At 42.6% G+C, this 17,582-nt stretch overlaps 1 protein-coding gene across 1 annotated transcript in view; it reads right to left on the bottom strand.

Annotated features, from left to right (window-relative positions):
• The window catches only part of SCARB2 (scavenger receptor class B member 2), a 56,374-nt gene that overhangs the window by 23,104 nt on the left and 15,688 nt on the right, over positions 1-17,582 (bottom strand). The window contains exon 2 of the mRNA XM_045392464.2: positions 13,711-13,868. Within this exon, the coding sequence (XP_045248399.1) occupies positions 13,711-13,868 (158 nt within the window). The remainder of the gene's footprint in view (positions 1-13,710; positions 13,869-17,582) is intronic.

Below are 17,582 nucleotides of genomic sequence, written 5' to 3'. Positions count from 1 at the left end.
TCAAGTTAGTGCCCCCAAATGAAGCATTAGAAAGTTCTTAGAAAGTGCCTGATGCCAGGGCTGGGCCTAGAGTCAGTGTGAGTGATGTAAGATGTGCCAAAACAAGTAGTAATCAAGATAAGTATTTTAATGCACTATTTATTAAAACCAAAATTTATGCCAAAAATTTATGATGAACAAAATTTTAAATAAAAACAGGATCTGATCTTTTGTTCATCAAATGCCTCACACTAGCCCTAGCCCTGCCTGGTGTTCGATAAATAGTAGGTGTTCGATAAATTCCAGTGACTTTAGTTTCTTTCCCTTTGTTTAACTTTCCTTCTTCCTAAACCAGCTAGGGTTATTATGTCTGACATGGTAGCCACTAATCACATGTGACTACTGAGCACTTAAACTGTGGCTAACTGGAATTGAGATTTGCTGTAAGTGTAAAATACACACAGAATTTCAAAAACTGTGCCAACCTTTTTCTTTGTTGATTACATATTGAAATGATGCCATTTCAGTAATAATGGGTAAAATTAAAATATATTATTAAAATTAATTTTACCTGTTTCCTTCTACTTTTTAAAAAATGCAGCTACTAGAAAATCTTGAAATCTTAAATTACACACGTGGATCATGTAATATTTCTATTGGGCAGAGCTAATTTAAGAGCACAGGTTAGGAAGGCATTGGCCAGCTGGGCTACCCACACCTCCTCTGAGGCCTTTCCCAACCACAGTAGCACAGGGATTTTTCTCACCCACCTGTAGATGTCTGTACATGTCTTTAGCATTCAATTATAAACTTCTGAGTGACATCATTTAGATTGTGAAAGAATTACCATGTAGCCTCAGACTGTAAGCAAGCTGAAGGCTGAAACTTGTATGTAAAAATGCTCCTCGGTGATGATGGAGTTATGTCCCAATAAACCCATCATAAGTTGAAAAGATCCTAAGTTGAAAGTTTGTTTTTGATTCAATAACTTAGTATTTTTCCAATTTACGATGGGTTTATCTGGATGTAACTCTATCATCATTGGAGGGGCATACCGAGTACATTATCACTTTCACACCATTGCGAAGTCAAAAAATCATTTAAGTTGAACCATCGTAAGTCAAGGACTGTCTGTATATTATATCTCTTTATACCTCTTAAATCCCTTCTAGATTTTAAAATAAAAACAGATGAGAAAATAAACAAAAGCTTTCATACGATGCATAAAAATAAATGAGTCTTTGTATCTTCTCCAGTAGAAAAAAACAAACCATTTTTTTCTGTGCTCTCATACTGTAACAATTTACACAGAAGATTTCTGAGACTTCTGGTCATCATGAAGTATGTGGCGTTTTCTCCCCACCAATAATTCTGCAGTGTCCTCCAATTCAATTCAATTCTGATACTTTCTACTTGGACATAGCATCAGACTCTACAGGTTGAGACTGCCTTCCACTTCCTATGCCAATCAAAAGCCCCAGGCTGTTTTACCTGTGCTGCCAAACCAATGGCTATAAATTGGGATTCCCATCCCCCCATGCTTGGGCTCAATTAATTTGCTAGAGCAGCCCAGAATACTCAGGGAAACACTTACATTTTATTATAAAGGATATTACAAAGTACACAGATGAAGAGATGCATTGGGCAAGGTATAGGGGAAGGAGCTCAGAACTTCCATGCCCTCTGCAGGCTCGCTACTCTCCAGGAACCTCCCATGTTCGGCTCTCTGGAAACTCTCCAAATTCAGTCCTTTTGTTTTTTTTATGGAAGCTACATTACATAGGCATGATTGATTAAATCACTGGTCATTTGTGATCAACCCAACTTTCAGCCCCTCTCCCCTCCTGGGAGGTTGGGGGATGGGGCTAAAAGTCCCAACCCTCTAATCCTGTCCTCTTCTTTCAGGACCAGCTCCTATCCAGGAGCCATAGAGGCAGCCAGTCATCAGTCAACTCACTAGCACACAAAAAGACACTTATCACTTAGGAGATTCCAAGGATTTTAGGAGCTGTATACCAGGAAATGGAGGAAGACTAAATACATTTCATCATATCACATGTCTATATCCTATACTCTGTCAAGTGTACAGAAGGAAGCACACTTCGTATCACATATACGCATATCACACATCATATCACACTAAGCACCAAGCTATGCCCACAAATCCTATAAATATCTGACACTTGCATATCTCTTCAAAGAGTTTAACCCACATTATTTTATTTTATTTTATTTTATTGAATCCTTACAAGTCTGTAGTACAAATAGAGCATGTAGTATTGCCCCACTTCACAGACGGGGACACAGAACATAGGCAGAAGAGTCAGAACTTGATCCCACGTCTTTCTCATTAGCACAAGGTGCTCCTCCCTCTGTATGAGACAACCTCTCATAACAGGAACCTAAGAAACGCCTGTAGGATGAAACCAGCTAATGCCTCTAACAAATGCCTCTAACCAAAGCCAAATCTAAATGATAAATTACATGCCCTTCCAGTTTACAAAGAATATATTAAAAAATCTGATAGACACTTCCATGTTAAAACACTTACACAGCTTGAAGTTCGGTGTTTGCAGTGGACTTTTCGTTTGTTAGACAACCATTCCCCTTTCTTCTGGTAATAGCCCTGATATTCTTTCCTCTCTTGTACTGTACAGCTATGTAAGACCATCGGTCGAGGGTGCTATGGGACCTAAGCTCAACCAATTCCTTTCTTCTGGCCTCTGAATCCTGAGCACAGTGCCTCAAGACAGAAAACACAGTGAAAGAGCCAGGCATGGTGACCTGTACCTGTAGTGTCAGCTACCTGGGAGGCTAAGGTGGGAGGATGGCTTGAGCCCAGGAGTTTGATGTTACAGTGAGCTATGATCGTGCCACTGCATTCCAGCATGGGCAACAGAGCAAGACCTTGTCTCTACCAAAAAAGAATTTAATTTAAAAACAAGAAAACTCAGTAACAGACAGGATTCCTCCTGGTGGCAGACACATGATGTGATGATCAATACATTCTCGTGACCTGGATCTTTAAAGCTGCCCGGCATCCTGCTTTTGTCTTCCAAGCTGCTCTCCTTGATTCTGTTAACCTACTTTACAGCCTCCAAGCAGAATCCCCTTTTACTTAAATTAGCCAGAGGTAGTTTATTTTGCTTATAACCAAAGAGCCTTCACTTAGAAATCATTAACTCAGTCTTTTCATAGATAAGAATATGTAGATTCAGGACCAATCAAAAGTGTCAGGGCCAGGTTAAGAATCCTGGTGACCTCACCTCTCATCCAGGGTATTCCCTGATTTTACACAGAGGTTAATTCACAGTAATTTATTGGCATATGGAGGAGGAAAGGAAATTTCAAAGTCAAACTTTTCTGTAAGCCAAGGCTGGTGCCTGCAGAGAGGGGCATATTGATCAGTTACTGTCCTACAAGATCAAAGAAGACCAAAGGATCTTTCAGAAATACAAACAAGAGTTTGAAAAAAAAACAAAAATAACAACAAAAAACAAAGCAAATTTTTGGCCTAGGCAATTAAGGAACTATACTTAAAAGTACCCGGCATGGTCCCTGGTATTTAATAGATGCTAATGAATCTCAGACTACAGTGTAACATTTGTGAATTACTATGATGGTCCTTGTCATCAAGAAAAGGTTCAGTTATGCTCCATGAACTATTTAATCAGGTAGGAAAATTCATGGTTGGTTTTAGAAATAATTTTAGAAACAACAGACTAAGGAGTAGAAATCAAAAGGAATAATTTGAATTAGGTGGAAAATTAACATCTGTATGTCTAATTCCTCAGAGGTGTTTGATAAATTGGATGCATATAATATTATCATAGAATCATTATCTTTCAGTCATATTGGTTCCTTCATTCACCTAATCCTCTGTTGAGAATTACTATTAAGAAGTGATTGAGCACACACTGGATACAAACTAGATTGAGATGTGGCTGGCAGGGTTGACTTTCAACCCTGGTTTCATCTTACTCACTGCTTCTGTGCTTCAGTTTCCTCATCTGTAAAATGGAGGTAATAACGTACTCACCTTGTAGGTTGTTATGAGAATGAAATCCACATAAATTCAGTTAGAACACTACCTGGCACACCTGCTGCTTAGGAGGGATTAGCTACTGATACCACGTGCAACGGCTTGTGCTAAGCTCTTGAGATGGTGCGACATTAAGTCCTGGTTCTTGTCCTCCAAGAATCCACAGTAGAGCATGGGAGGCTGCCTTCAGAGGCCACCTCCCTCACAGTAAATGCGCTGTGGGCATACAGAGGAGGGAGGGATGGCGACTGGAAGGCGACTCCTGCAGGAGACACTTTTGCTTGATTCTGGAAAGAGTGGGCTTCTGCAGGTAGGAGGGTGGAGAGGGCGTTCCAGCAGAGGCAGCAGGAGGGCCAGGGCGGGCAGCACAGCATGAAAACACTTCCCACGTGGGGAGAGAGAAAGCTGTGGTCATGGAGGAGGAGGACACGCTTTAAAAGACCATCACAGATCCAGGTGAGGCTGGGGTGATGAATACATCAATGTGGAAAGAGTACTGCAGTCTTAGGGTGACCACCGAGCAGAGGGAAAGCAAGGTGAGCTGGCCAAAGGCACAGGCTGAGAAGCCCCTACCCTTAACTTTGAGTACCCTGCCCACTCAGGTAACTGAAGGCAGCAACCTCTAGATACAAAGCAGGATACTGAGAAGAAGTGGTAAGAGCAGGATCGGGAGAAGACTCACCCACTTGTTGACAGTGTGCAAGAAACAGTTTCATTCCTGAAGATGGAAACATCTCCCTGCTCTCCCTGTCCCCAGGCAGTGACCCCTGGGCTCATGCAGGCAATTCACCTGATGTACCACGTGCATTTAAAACTCACACACACCTGGTCACAACCTTTTGTGCATGATAAGATGGTGTGAGAGATCTTTTTCTATTTTTTTTAACTTCTGAGCAGTTTAAGGATTTTTTTTTCGAAATCTGTTTCTATTTTGGCAAAACACACACAATTTTAGCTACCAATCTAAAAACACTATCAGAGAAAGGTAAGGCAAGTTTAGAAAAAAGGATACAGCATTCTCCTATAATAATGGAAACAATGATCATGGTGTTCCTAAATTTTTTATTATCTCTTTATGTTAAAAAAAATTTTTATACAGCTTGGGTCAGAGATGGTTAAAGAACTAAAGGGTTAACAGGACAGAATTAGACAGTATAAACAAAATTCCTGCCTTTGCTAAATTGCAAGGAAGACACTTAGATCCTGAAGAAATTAAAAGTGGAAAAATAGAACTATAGGAAAATCAACTTGAACATCAAACCATTGAAGGGAGTAAAAGACTTTTAAAGCTCAGACATGACAGAAATGTTGAAAAAGAATAGACTTGATTACAATATATTTTAAAAATTAACAAGGCAAACAACGGAAAAACAGTTGCCCCAAATGAAACATAAAAAGTTCACAGAGTGGCATGAATGTTCCAGAACCCAGATAAGCAAATCAACAAAGGACAAGAACTAAAAGTGTGGAAACACAACTGGCTCGCAAACAGGGGCAGAACATTCAATCCATGAGGTAACCAGAGGAGAAAATGAAAACCGATCTACATGTTCAGGAAAGGAACAGTTAGGTGCAGTAATACATTTACTCTATAAAATATAATCATCATTAAAATTCATTTGTATGAAGACAAAAATATAAAATTGAAAAATCTTATGCTATAACATTAGGTGAATAAAAAAATGTGTATTTTATATGTGCACATGCATATGTACATAGTATGATAATCGTCTAAAACTCATCCATGGAAAAATGGCCGAGAAGATATCCACTAAAATGTTAGTTAGCATTGGTTATTTTTCAGACAGTGAAGCCGTGGATAGTAATTTTTGTTCAAAACTTTACTGCATTTTCAAGTTGATCTTTAGTGATTATATATATGGGACACATATATATGTGTAATTTTAATAATATATAGTTTACACTCTTAAAGATAATGCTGTATACATTATATATGTTGATATTTGAAAATCCAGTATTACTTGATATCAATGAATAATAAAATAACTTAAGATATAGCCCTTACATCTTTTTAAATAATACAAGCCTAAAAAAGAAATGAATAATCCAAATGGCAAAACTAAGAAACCCCAAAATAAGATATTTCACGGGATATTGTAAATTTAGCAAATACTTCTTAGAAATATGAAAATTAACTGGAAGTGCCCTTAGACAAACTGTTTTCTTTTTTAATCCTTGAAATACTAAATGGTATGCAAAATAGAAAAAGGTATCTGACAAGACAAAAAATAAACCTCAAAAAGGCTGCAGAAGCCATGGGATACCATGACTTGGATACAAATTTTATACAAATATGTCCCTGAGCAAAAGGATCATAAGGCCAATGAGCCTTGTATTCACAGACCTGTTCCAGGGCTGCTCAATCCGTAGCTTTACAAAAATATAAATAATACACTGCATTCCTTAAAACAGACTGTTATCTGGCTGTTATCAACATTTGGAACGCCCATCGTCTTTTCCCAAAAATATTACTATTCTGAACTCCCCAATATGTGAAAGGTTTGGGAAATGTGCCACTGTAAATCCTGTGTCAGATAAGTTGGGCCCACCTCCACAGCCCTGCTTGGCCCTTCCCCATCTCAGAGGTTTCCCACCACCACACCAATCCATAATAACTGGCGAAAGGGGCTACATACCCTCCCCTTCCTTTGTCCCAGGCCCCCTGGCATATGATTGATGGAGTCAGCTGAGTCAGTTGGGAGAAAACACTGGAGCAGGAGCTACTGGAATGTTCTGTCTTATCCAGCCTAAACAATAGCATCATAAAGCCACAAGTGACAAAATCAAATCCAGTGAATGACTGCAAAAGGCACATGTAGAGACTAGCAGGCTCCACAGAGGGTTTGGACAGCTCCCTAAAAAGCCATGTTTTTCTACAAATCCCAGATCTCATGACCCACTTAGCCTGTAAGGAGCTCTTAGCAGCCTGCACTGCACATGTGCATATTCCTAACAAAGCCATTCATTTTCAGGGCCTGATTCCCCTTTCTTGAACCTATACTTGGGTTTCCTGAACTAAGTCCTATGGTTCCGGCTATTAGGTAGGTGCTAAGTAACTGCATTTTTTGTCATTACTTTTAAACACTTTTTAATAATTGTGTCCTATAGTGTTAAAAAGTTTTTCCACACATGTCCTATGAATTTAAACCACAGTTGAAGATGTTTAATTCACATATTCCACAAATATTCATTAAACAGTAGACAGTCAGAGACAAAGGACTTGGTCACTGCACCCCATGGAGCTTCCAGTACATTGGGAAGAAAGACAGATACCTAAGCCAATTATTAAAATGCACTTAGTCACTGTCATAATGGATGCACATATTTATTAGTCCGTTCTCACGCTGCTAATAAGGACATACCTGAGACTGAGTCATTTATAAAGGAAAGAGGTTCAATTGACTCACAGTTCAGCATGGCTGGGGAGGCCTCAGGAAACTTACAATCATGGCAGAAGGGGACACAAACATGTCCTTTTTCACATGGCAGCAGAAAGGAGAAGTGCCCAATAAAAGGGTTTTGCTTGTTTGTTGTTGTTGTTGTTGTTTGAGAGAGTCTTGCGTTGTCGCCCAGGCTGTCATTCGGTGGCGTGATCTCGGCTCACTACAACCTCTGCCTCCCAGGTTCAAGTGATTCTCCTGCCTCAGCCGGTGTGTGCCACCACACCCAGCTAATTTTTTTTTTTTTTTATTTTTAGTAGAGACAGGGTTTTACTATGTTGGCCACACTGGTCTTAAACTCCTGACCTCAAGCGATCCGCCCACCTTGACCTCCCAAAGCACTGGGAATATAGGCACGAGCCACCACACCCGGCCAAAAGGGGTTTTTAAAAAGTCCCTTATAAAACCATCAGATCTCGTGAGAACTAACTCACTATCAAGAGAACAGCATGAGGGTAACTGCCCCCATGATTATATTACCCCCTACTGGGTCCCTCCCATGACATGCGGGGATTATGGGAACTACAATTCAAGCTGAGATTTGGCTGGCGGGGACACAGCCAGACCATATCAACATACCACTTTACAATTGCTATAAAGTGGTATACTTGACACATTTTTTTTTTTTTTTGAGATGGGGGTCTTAATCTGTTACCCAGGCTGGAGTGCAGCGGTGCAATCTCAGCTCACTGCAACCTCCACCTCCCAGGCTCAAGCGACGCTCCCACTTCAGCCTCTCAAGTAGCTGGGGGCCACAGGCACATGCTACCACACCTGGCTAATTTTTTGTATTTTTGTTAAAGACGGGGTTTTGCCATGTTGCCCAGGCTGGTCTCGAACTCCTGAGCTCAAGTGATCTGCCCGCCTCAACCCCCCAAAGTGCTGGGATTATAGGTGTGAGCCACCGTGCCCAGTCTACTTGACATTTTAAATAAGATGTAACAGGGAGAGAGTATCCCAAGTCAGGAAAGTCTCAGGAGATAGCATTTGCACTAAGTAAGATGTGAAGGTCAAGAGAGGTAGCGCTGGGGAATTCATTCTTGACTGCAGCAACAGCATGAATATTGGCAAGGTAGTGTGTCTGGGGAGCTTATAAATCATGGGAGTGGCCAAACGCAGTGGCTCACGCCTGTAATCCCAACACTTTGGGAGGCCGAGGCAGGTGGATCACTTGAGGTCAGGAGTTCGAGACCAGCCTGGTCAACATGGTGAAACCTTGTCTCTACTAAAAATACAAAAAATTGGCCAGGTGTGGTGATACGCACCTGTAATTCCAGCTACGGGGGAGGCTGAGGCAGAAGAATCACCTGAACCTGGGAGACAGAGGTTACAGTGAGCCAAGATCGTGCCACTGTACTCCAGCCTGGGAGACAGAATGAGACTCTGTCTCAAAAAAAAAAGAAAAAAAAAAAAATCATGGGAATATGGTTGGAATTATGCTGTCTAATAGGGTAGCCACTAGCCACATATGGCTATTGCATATTCAAAATGTGGCTAGTCTGAAATGAAATGTTCTATAAGTGTAAAATGCACACAGGATTTCAAAAATAGCATAAAAAAGATTGTAAAGTGTCTCATTAATAATTCTAAATATTGGTAACATATTGGAATGACACTATTTTGGATAGTTTGCAGAGTCTCCATCACATCTTAAGGAACTTCATTTAAAAATAACAACAACAACAAACAATGGGACACTTAGATACTGATCCTGGTTCAACTTCTAATTGTCACCAGTGGGAGAGCTTGAAATGCAAACTTTCTCTACCCAGTACACAATGTTTCCTCAGGCATAAAACACATACAAAATGGCTTTTTAAAATGAGGACCCACGTATTTTCTTAGATTTCTTCATATAGCAACAGGGTTCATCTTTATAATTCTACATATTGACTTGTACAGACTAAAACAATTAATCCACAAAGACCAATAATATAGTTTTGGTGTCCCCTCCAAATCTCATGTTGAAATATGATCCCCAATGTTGTAGGTGGGGCCTGGTAGGAGGTGTTTGGGTCATGGGAAGGATTCCTCATGGCTTAGTGCTGTCCTTGTGATAGTAAGTGAGTTCTCACGAGATCTGGTTGTTGTAAAGTGTGGCACCTCTCCCCTCTCTTGCTCCTGCTCTGGCCATGTGACATGCCTGTTCCCCCTCTTCCTTCCACCATGATTGTAAGTTTCCTGAGGCCTCCCCAGAAGCCAAGCAGATGCCAGCATCATGCTTCCTGTAGAACCTGTGGAACTATAGGCTAATTTTAAACTTCTTTTTTAAGTAAACTACCCAGTCTCAAGTCGTTTCTTTCTTTCCCTCCCTCCCTCCCTTCTTTGCCTCCCTCCCTCCCTCCTTCCTTTCTTTCTTCTTTTTTTTTTGAGACGGGGCCTTGCTCTGTCACCCAGGCTAGAGTATAGTGGCATGTTCTCGCTCACTGCAACCTCTGCCTCCCAGGTTCAAGCAATTCTCCTGCCTCAGCCTCCTGACTAGCTGGGACTACAGGCAGGCACCACCACGCCAGGCTAATCTTTGTATGTTTAGTAGAGGTGGGGTTTTGCCATGTTAACCAGGCTGGTCCCAAACTCCTGACCTCAAGTGATCCACCCACCTTGGCCTCCCAAAGTGCTAGGATTACAGGCATGAGCCACCGCACCCAGCCAGGTATTTCTTTATAGCAATGTAAGAACAACCATTCTATGGTACTCTCAGTACCATAGAAAAATGGTACTGAGAGTCAAATATTGCTATAAAGATAGCTGAAAAATGTGGAAGCAGCTTTGGAACTGGGTAATGGGTAGAGAATGGAAGAGTTTGGAGGGCTCAGAATAAGACAAGAAGATGAGGGAAAGTTTGGAATGTCTTAGAGACTGATTAAATGATTGTCACCAAATTGCTGACAGTGAAGTTCAGGCTGAAAAGGTCTCAGATGGAAATGAGGAACTTACTGGGACTGGAGCAAAGTTCACATGTGTTATGCCTTAGCAAAGATCTTGGTCACTGTCACGTTCATGCCCCAGGGATCTGTGGAAGTTTGAACTTTAGAGTGATGATATAGGATACCTGGCAGAAGAAATTTCTAGGCAGCAAAGCATTCAAGATGTCGCCTGGCTGCTTCTAACAGCCTACACTCAGATGTGGGAGTGAAAAAATGACTTAAAGTTGGAACTTATATTTAAAAGGGAAGCAGAACATAAAGGTTTGGAAAATTTGCAACCTGGGCATGTGGCAGAGAAAGAAAAAGCATTTCCACAGCCTGGGCAACATAGGGAGACTCTGTCTCAAAAAAAAAAGTTAAAAATTAGCCAGATGTGGTGGCACTTGCCTATAGGCCTAGCTACTTGGGAGGCTGAGGCAGGGGGATCCCTTGAGCCCAGGAGGCCAAGGCTTCAGTGAGCCATAATCATGCCACCACACTCCAGCCTGGCAACAGACTGAGACCCTGTCTCAGAAATAAAACAAAACAAAACAAAATATTTTTGTGGGGAGATAAATTCAAGCAGGCTGTAGAGCAACCATTGCTAAAAAGATTTGCATAACTAAAAAGGAGCCAAGTGCTGATAGTCAAGACAATAGGGAAAAGGCCTTGAAAACATTTCAGAGATCTCTGAGGCAGCCCCTTCCATCACAGGCCCTGAGATCTAGGAGAACTGAGTGGTTTCAGGGACCAGGCCAGGGTCACCATTTCCCTGTGCTGTTTCCCACATCCCAGACACTCCAGCTCCAGCCATGGGGTGCAGGCACAGCTCGGGCCATTCCCCTGGAGGATGCAAGCTATAAGCTTTGGCAGCTTCCATGTGATGTTAAGCCTGCAGGAATACAGAGTGCAAGAGTGAAAGAGGCTTGGCATCCTCCACCTCGATTTCAGATGATATATGAGAAAGCCTGGGTGCCCCAGCAGAAAATGGCTCCAAGGGCAGAGCCCTCAAGAGAACCTCTACTAAGGCAGTGAGGAGGGGAAATGCAGAGCTGAAGGCTCCACACAGAGTCCCCACTGAGGCACTGCCTAGTGGAGCTGTGGGAAGAAGGCCACCATCCTCCAGACACCAGAATGGTAGAGCCACCATCAGCTTGCAATCTCAGCATAAAAAAACTACAGGGGTGGAGCTGCCTAAGGTCTTGGGAGCCCACCACTTGCACCAGTGTGCTCTGGATATGAAACATGAAGTCAAAGGAGACGATTTTGGAGCTTTATGATTTAATAACTACCCTGTTGGGTTTCAGACTTGCTTGGGGCCTGTAGTCCTTTTCTTATGGCCAATTTCTCCCTTTTCAAATGGGAATGTTTGCCCAATGCTGATACCTGCATTGTATCTTGGAAGGAAATAACTTGTTTTGATTTTACAGGATTACAGGTGGAAGGAATTCATCTCTAGATGAGACTTGGGACTTAGGACTTTTGAGTTAATGCTGGAATGAGTTAAGACTTTGGGAACTATTGAGAAGGGATGATTATATTTTGACATGTGAGAAGGACATGAAATTTGGAGGCCAGGGGTGGAATGATGCAGTTTGGATGTCCCCTCCAAATCTCATGTTGAACTGTAATCCTCAGTGTTGGAGGTAGGGCCAGGTGGGAGGTGTTTGGGTCATAGGGGAGGATCCCTCATGGTTTGGTGCTGTCCTCACAAAGTGGTGAGTTCTCACGAGATCCTGTTGTTGTAAAGTGTGGCACCTCCTCATCCCTTGCTCCTGCTTTCGCCATGTAACGTGCCTGCTCCTGCTTTGCCTTCTGCCATGAGTAAAAGCTCCCTGAGGCTTCCCTAGAAGCCAAGCAGAGCCAGCATGCCACGTGTGTACAGCCTGCAGAACCGTGAGCCAATTAAACCTCTTTTCTTTATAAATTACCCAGACTCAGGTATTTCTTAGCAATGCAAATATAGCCTAATCCAACTAATAGTAAGAGCAAACACTTAAGTATCACTAATTATGTGCTAGGCACTAGTCTAAGCACTTTGTACATAATGACTCATTGACTCAATCTTCATAACAATCGTGTGAAGGAGGTCCTATTTGTATCCCCATTTTATAGATAAGGAAATGGAAGCACGGTCAAAATGGGTCATCTGACTCCAGAGTCACAGCATGAGCACCCAAGAAGGAACTAGGATTAGTACTGATTCATAACACATGAATCAGTCAGCAATAATTTATTGAGCAATCGATTACAACAGAATTGTGAGGCATTTTGATCATTCAGCAGTTCTGAAAAAGAAAGATCCTGTTGTCTGCTTCCTCTATTAATTTGTTTTCTAATTTGGTAAGGAGAGACTTTATTAGAAAGATTATTGTATGGTGGAGGGAGAAGGTATTATAATAGGGAAAAGGGGAAGATTGCAACAGAGAAAATGCTCTGATTCAAGCATCTCCCTCTACTAATCATTTAAAAATGACTAAAGGGATCCTGATTCCCCAGTGTTTGAAATTGGTGGTCACCAGCAAAGACTCTAACAGACACTGCTACTGGCTTATTGCTTATACCCAGGATGGGTGGAGAAAAGGAGTGGGTAAGAAACAGAAAGATCTGTCCCAGACAACAGTAAATTCTGGAACTGCTTTAAAACTAGTTATGTGGGGAATGGAAATGGAGGGAGACCCTAAAAGTCACTTAAGAATATCAAGGTAGCCAGGCGTGGTGATGTTCACGCCTGTAATCCCAACACTTTGGGAGGCTGAGGCGGGAGGATCACTTGAGCCCAGGAGTTCAAGACCAGCCTAGACAAAATAGCAAGACCTCATCTCTACAAAAAAAAAATTATCTGGTGTGGGTGGTGAACACTTGTAATCCTAGCTACTAGGGAGGTTGAGGCAGGAGGATCACTTGAACCCAGGAGTTGGAGGTGGCAGTGAGCTATGAGTGCTCTACTGCACTCCAGCCTGGGCAACAAAGCCAGATCTTGTCTCTTAAAAAAAAAATTTAAAAAGAATATCAAGGGGCAACCTTAAAAGCGTCAGGGTAAGGAGTAACTCTTCATGGTTTAATAATCACAGTCTGCCAACTCAGGAGGAAACCGCCGCACTTCAAAACACAACATGCTGAGACTTGGCCCAGTCCACAAAGCCATTCTCTGCTGAGGTTTCACACACACATACAAAACATCAGCAGCGTTTCAGACAAAGAAATCAGGAACTGTGCTCCCACACAGCCCTGGAGCCCTGCTCTTGGGAAGAGGTAAGGATGCAGGCCATATTAGGGTCACTCTGTATTTCTTGCAAGACAGGAGGCGATCAAGACTTACCTGTAGGTGTACGGCCCCACTTCTTCCACCCGAGGGGTCTCCCCTCTGAGGATCTCCTCTGGATTGGTGACATTGAAGAAATAGAACTGAGTATACACAGGCAGAGGGGGCTTCTCCCAGGAGTCAAAGGCCTCGGTACCATTCCTTAACACAATTTTCTAGGAAGAAAACCAAAAGATTTACAAAAATGTAAGGTAGTAGTTGGCTTTAAACCCAAGAAGCAGAGGAAGGGACGCCCCCCTATTCTGACCTCCTAGATCACTATTTTAATCATTTCACAGGCATTCAACTGCAGTCTCCTGAGAATAGGGCCATATCTTACACCAATAGAGCCCACAGTTCTAATAAGTCAGAGAAGGCCTTCGATAAATATTTGTAAAGTGGCCGGGCCTGGTGACCCAGCACTTTGGGAGGCCAAGGCGGGCAGATCACTTGAGGTCAGGAGTTTGTGCTTGGTCAACATGGGGAAACCCCGTCTCTACTAAAAATACAAAAAATCAGCCAGGTGTGGTGGCACGTGCCTGTAATCCTGGCTACTCAAGAGGCTGAGGCAGTAGACTTGCTTGAATCTGGGAGGTGGAGGTTGCAGTGAGCCAAGATTGTGCCACTGCACTCCAGCCTGGGTGACATAGCAAGACTCTGTCTCAAAATTAATTAATTAATTAATAATTGTAAAAGAAGGGTACTAAAGACAGCACATGGGCAGAAGCATGAAGCATAGTGTTACCAAAACCTAGGCCACAGACTGAGTGCCTAAAGGGCCTGCTGGCTTTGTTATTTTTGAAGATTCCATGGATGGTGTATCTTCTGTAGAAGTTGAGCAATTCTGAAAAGCACTCCCAGTTTGCCCAGATGAGAGAAGAACAAGGGGAAGGGCCCAAGAAGGCCAGTTTTGGTCCTTCCATTTCAAGTCGAACCACATCCATCCCTACTACCTCCACCACCAGGCGCTTTAAATGTATTTTCTTATTGGATCCCCAAAAACCCTAAAATGGAATTGCCTATCCCTGCTTCAAAAACCAGGAGGCCTAGCCTCACTGAGGTTAGCTGACAACAGAGACTGAACTCTGCACACAATCCCTCCTGCAAGTTCCACCCCTGTTCTGCATTATAGGACGAATAATGCCCCCCATACTCTAAATTCCTAAGCTGAAGTCCTAATCCCCAATACCTCACAATGTGCCTGTATTTTGAGTCAGGGTCTTTAAAGAGCTGATAAAGGTTAAATGAGGTCATGAGGGTAGGCCCTGATCTAATACGACTGATGTCCTAACTGGAGGAGGAAACTGGGACACAGAGAAGCACAGAGGGAAGGCCATGTGAAAACACGCGGAACTGACGGTCCTCCACAAGCCAAGGAGACAGGCCTCAGAAGAAACCAACTCTGCCAACACCTTGATCTCAGACTTCTAGCATCCAGAACTATGAGACAAATTTCTGTTGCTTAAGCCACCCAGTCTGTTGTATTTGTTTGGGAAGCCCTAGCAAATTAATACACCATGGCTCCCCTAGAGTGAAGTATTCTTCCTGCCTCACTGACTTCAGGTTAGGCCAAGTGACGAGATTTGGCCAACAGGATGTGGGTGGAATGACAGTGCATCAATTTGGAGCTAAGGCCTTAAGATGCACAGCAAGTTTCTATCTGCCATCTCGGAGTTGCCACCCTCGGAAAAGAGAAGAGCAGGCCACAGGTAGCTGCTGATCCTTCAGCCTAGGTTCTAAAATGGAGATGTGTAGACTAGTCCTAAAGCTAACCAGAAACCTGGGGTCAAGCCTCGTTCCACTGAGCCAGCTGAGCCCAAACTGCAACCAGCCTGCACACCCACATATTATTGTTACAAGCAAGGAGACTGAGGAGTTACTTGTCACTCACCATGGCAGCAGAGGCCTGATAAATACAGTGCCTGAGGTTAACAGAAACCTGACACCTGGTATTCCCAACAGTCCTCTATCTGTTAATGGAGAAAAGCCTTGTATTTTTACAGTAAAAACGACTGAAATACAAAAATAATATAAAAGCACAGATTGCAAATAAACCAAAATGTGAACTTTGAGTGTTGAGAATTTGTATCAGTTATAATTCACATCTGGATTAGGAGTCTTCCATTCACTGTTGCTTTTGTTTGGATTTTTACAACAGAAATAAATTACTTCTGTAAGCAGGAAAAAAAAAGTTCCCTTACCTTTTTCTTTTTAAGTGAAAATCTAAGAAACTCCGATTCTATAGGATGTTATGGATAGACCCTAAGGCAGGGAGAAGGAGTGCACACAAAGAAAACCCACTTCATCTTGGCTTTCCTCTGTTCTTGCAAAACAAAGGCCAGCCTGATGCTGCCTCAGCGGCGGTCCGCTCTGCTGCAAAGGCCCAGGAGCAGCTGCCCCGCCCCCACTCTCGGCTCTACCGCACTTCCCTTCCTGTGACTGTCAGGACAGTTGAGTGAGCACTCTGTATTCCTGCCTAATTTTTCCTGACAAGCATCATAGTGTGTGAAGTTTCCAGTGAGAAAGGACTTGAGATCTCATTTATTTGTTCATGTGAAGAAAATCACCTCAGAATTAGGAACCCTGAAAGAGTCAGCAAACAGAAATGAACAGATGGCTAACCTCCCGGGTTTATCTTGCTGGGCTGGCGTCCAGCTTTTAGGCAACCATAAATCTAAAGACAAGTAAAAGGGTTTCCAGAAACAGGGGGTTACCAGAAGGAAAGGTAAACCTGGTTGTTCTGACATGTGTAAACAGTGTGACTTGAACTTGTTCCTTCAACCTTTAGGATAGAAATAAACATTTAGTACATTTGACTTCTTAATGAAACAAAGCAAACGAAAAATAACAAGAACAATAAAAACAGTCCTTGACAGCATGCCAGAGTCACAACCAACCCAGACTGTGTTACAGCGGGGCTTCTCCTCTGTCTGCCTCCACCCCTACCACCCTTCTCTGCCTGGCCACTTCTTAGCTGAGTCACCGGCACTCAGACAAATCCTCATAGCCCCTTTTACTCCATTCACATCTTGCCCTCAAGAGTGGTGGCTTTTCCTGATCCTTTCATGTGTCTCTTTTCCTCCACCTTACAAGCTGGATGTTTGTCAGGAAACTCTCTGTCAATCCCAGAGTAGATCATGTGTTGGAGAGTGAGTGAGAGAGAGAGAGAGAGAGAGAGAGAGAGAGAGAGAGAGAGAGAGAGAGAGTGTGTGTGTGTGTGTGTGTGTGTGTGTGTGCGTGCGTGCGCGCGCGCGCGCGCATGCTCACACGAATGCACTAAGTAGGAAGAGAGATGGGGAATGAAAGAACAGAGGGAAGTTGTAAATACAGCTGCCAACATTTCTAAAACAGTTGTGTCTTTATTTTTATTTTCTCACTTTCAGCTCAGAAAATGACAGTTACCATTCAGTTACCATTACTACCACCCCAGCTGCAATTTACTATGAGTCTGCTAAAGTCAGGTGCTGTGCTAGGGGCTTTACAATGTACATTATCTCTGAGTTTTACAATGACACTACAAAATTAAAATCCCCATTTTGCAAACAAAGAAATGGTGGCACTGGCTGTCCCAAGTCACAAAGCCAGTAAGTGAAATGAAATCTGACCAAGTCCAGGCCTGCAGATTTGCTCACCCATGCAGCAGCTGCCACCCTATGGCACCCTGAGGGTAGAGTTGCCAGATTTAGCAAATAAAACCTGGGATACTCAGTTAAATTTGAATTTCAGATAAACAACAAATAATTTTATAATATGATTATGTCCCAAATATTGCATGGGCTACGTCAAAAATGCTTTTATTCATAGGAGATGCATGCTGAAGGATTTAGGAACAAAGTGTGTGATATCTATAACTTACATTCAAATAATTCAAGAAAAAGTGCACCAGAGAG

The sequence above is a fragment of the Macaca fascicularis genome, chromosome 5, assembly GCF_037993035.2.
Source record: "Macaca fascicularis isolate 582-1 chromosome 5, T2T-MFA8v1.1".
Classification (NCBI taxonomy): domain Eukaryota; kingdom Metazoa; phylum Chordata; class Mammalia; order Primates; family Cercopithecidae; genus Macaca; species Macaca fascicularis.
This window is presented reverse-complemented; position numbering and strand designations above follow the sequence as displayed.